The sequence below is a fragment of the Galeopterus variegatus genome, unplaced genomic scaffold (genome assembly GCF_000696425.1).
Source record: "Galeopterus variegatus unplaced genomic scaffold, G_variegatus-3.0.2 Scaffold10294, whole genome shotgun sequence".
NCBI lineage: Eukaryota > Metazoa > Chordata > Mammalia > Dermoptera > Cynocephalidae > Galeopterus > Galeopterus variegatus.
In genome coordinates this window covers 10,178-13,093 of record NW_007736405.1, presented here as the reverse complement: position 1 = coordinate 13,093, position 2,916 = coordinate 10,178, and the positions used below count along the sequence as shown (strand labels likewise).

The 2,916-nt window shown below is 61.0% G+C and overlaps 1 protein-coding gene across 1 annotated transcript in view; it reads right to left on the bottom strand.

Annotated features, from left to right (window-relative positions):
• LCN15 (lipocalin 15) overlaps positions 1-1,198 on the bottom strand; it is a 2,935-nt gene extending 1,737 nt beyond the window's left edge. The window contains exons 1-3 of the mRNA XM_008594175.1: positions 1,103-1,198; positions 328-467; positions 175-245 (exon numbers count right to left, since the gene is read on the bottom strand). Of these exons, the coding sequence (XP_008592397.1) occupies positions 175-245; positions 328-467; positions 1,103-1,198 (307 nt within the window). The remainder of the gene's footprint in view (positions 1-174; positions 246-327; positions 468-1,102) is intronic.
• Positions 1,199-2,916: the final 1,718 nt, after the last annotated feature.

Below are 2,916 nucleotides of genomic sequence, written 5' to 3'. Positions count from 1 at the left end.
TGCCCGCTCCTGCTCCTGGGCTGTGAGCTAGCGGGGGCGGGGGAGGAGGACACAGGGGGAGGGGCTATGGGGGAGGGGCTGGAGACGGTGATGGACAGCTGGGGACATCTGGGTGGAAAAACCCTCCCATGTCACCTCTGGAGAACCAGTTCCAGCAGGTGGAGGAGGACCTACCTGGGACTCTGAAGTGCCCCTCCGAGCCCACCTTCAGGTACTGGGCATCCACCTGGTTACAGCCATCCGCCCTGGGGCTGCACAGACAGCTGTCACTCTCTATCCTGGCCGCCCTCGGCACCCCCCGGCAGCCCCCCAGCCCTGGCGGCTCACTGTGGGAACTCCAAGTGGACGCTGAGGTCGCCCTCTGTGGTGGCCTGGACCGTACTGGTGAACATCAACAGATGGTCTCTCTTCTCCTGGAAGACCTTGCAGTCGGACACCATGGAGACCACGTACCAGAGGCCTGAGAACTGCAGGGCACCTCAGTGACGGCAGGGCAGGACAGCGGGCAGCTGGACCCTCCTTGCCCAGGGACCCAGGGGGACAAGCCAGAAGGCCCAGAGTAACAGGGACTGGTCTGAAGTCACACAGCCAGGGGTCTCTGGTGTGTCCACACCTTGGGTCTCAGCCCTGCTACACCTCTCCCTCAGCAGGGCCCAGCCCTGCTGTGAGTCTTGGCTGTCCCACCTGTGAAGCAGGCCCAGTAACTACCCCACACGCAGGGTGGCTTCAGGATTAAGTGGAGTTGATCAAGCATTCACCCGGATTGATCTAAAGCATTCGCCGGGACCGGGCACAGAGTGACAGGCGGCTGCTGCTACTACTATCGCCACCACCACTGTTNCCCCTCCCTCAGCAGGGCCTAGCCCTGCTGTGAGTCTTGGCTGTCCCACCTGTGAAGCAGGCCCAGTAACTACCCCACACTCAGGGTGGCTTCAGGATTAAGTGGAGTTGATCAAGCATTCACCGGGATTGATCTAAAGCATTCGCCAGGACCGGGCACAGAGTGACAGGCGGCTGCTGCTACTACTATCGCCACCACCACTGTTTCCAGCAGGGGCTCAGTGCGCGCCCCCACCCACAGCACACACACAGCCCCCGGTACCTTTTTGGCATCAAAGTTAGGCTGTACCAGGACCTCGGCCTGGGCCGAGGACACCCAGAGCAGTGCCAGGACGAGGCTCAGCAGGACCGACTTCATCCCCATGCTAGCCCTCCAGCCCCAAGCCCCAGGGACCTTGGCTTTATAGCCCAGCCCAGCACTGGGTTCACGGGAGGCGCAGGCTGGGAGCGGAAGGCACCTGGCTCTGGAAACTCCAGGCTCCTTTGTCCATTGTTTGGCACAATCACTCAAGTGTCCCCACCGGCTCCAGGGGTCATTACCTGGAGGGTTCCAGACAGCCAGGCTCTCGCCTGACGCACTCGGGCTGAGGATTTGTTCCCCAAACCTGCCAGGCACGTCACCAGCCACAGGTGCCCAGCCTGGTCAGCTGCCTGGCCACATGGAGGCCTTGCCATGGCTCACGGGACTCATACCCCAAGCACCTCTGTCTACCCTCCAGCCCGGTAGGGGCTGGGGAGCCAGAGCCCTGGGGGTGCTGCCAGTGGGCACCCATGTAGGGTCTGAGTCACCCAGCCGTCCTCCTTCCCTTTCGTCCCCAATTCGGGGTGGGGCACCACTGGCCAGGTCTCTGGACCTCGTTCAGGAGCAGAGCCTGGGACAGCACAGCAGCAAGAGAGGCCTGGGTGCCCCTCTATCCAGACCTCCACTGCCCCCCATGCGGCATCTGCTTGACCTCCAGCAAGCACGTCTGGGACAGGATGGGGCTGGGCCGGCACTTAGGGTGGATTATGGTACCAGATGCCACCTTATCAGTGATTGCGTAAGTGTGAGGGTGGGAATGACGCCAGGGTGGAGGCTGCAGCCAGGAAGGCCTCTCCAGGTGACCTCTCTGGGTCCCCACAGAGCACCCAGGGACACTGCACAAGGAGCTGTGTTTCAGGAGGTGCCAGTTCTCAGCCAGGGCCCTGCCCAGCTCGTGCCACAGTCACTGGACAGAATGCAGTAAAAGCCTTCCCAGGAAAATATTTACAAAAGGCACATCTGATAAAGGACTGAAATGCAGGATCTACGAAGAACTCCCAAGACTCAATAGTTGAAACAACCAAAACCCAAAAAGCCCCAAGCAACCCAATTTTTAAAAAAACAGGAAAAGGGGCCGGCCCGGTGGTGCACTGGATAGTGCCCCGCTTGGGAAGCGCGGCGGCGCTCCCGCCNGGAAAAAAAAAAAAAAAAAAAAAAAAAAACAGGAAAAGATTTGAAAAGACATTTCACCAAAGAGGAGATCCAGGCAGAAAACGAGCACACGAAACGCTGCTCAGCACCGAGTCCCCGGGCAGAGGCGACGGGAGCCGCTATGCAACGGCTAAAATCTTAGAAATAGACACTGCCAATCCCAAGTGCTGGCACGCACTCTGGGGACAACAGACGGGTGCCATCTGGAAAACAGGTCGCAGTTCCCTCTAAGGGGAACATTCACTCGCCCTATGATTGGACAATGGGGCTCGCAGGTGTCCCCACGAGAGACGAAAACTCACGTCCACGCCGGGTCTGCGCACGACTGTCCCCAGTGCCCCTCCCTCGTCACCAGACGCCCATCTGCCGGCGCACAGTGGATGGACCCGGCGACCCGGGGCGACCCGGAGCCTGCACGACGCCTTTTCTTGCACGTTCCAGAACAGGCGGAACCGCAGCGACAGGAAAGTGCCCAGGAGCGGCGCGAGGAGGCCTCGGGGTGGCTCGGTGACCGCGTGCGTCTGCAGGCACTTGCACCGCCGCACACGGAAGGGGGGGACGCGGCCTTTCTGTGCATGTTCCACCTGCAGCATCCGCGGCAGGACCGGGCTCGTGCGCAGCTC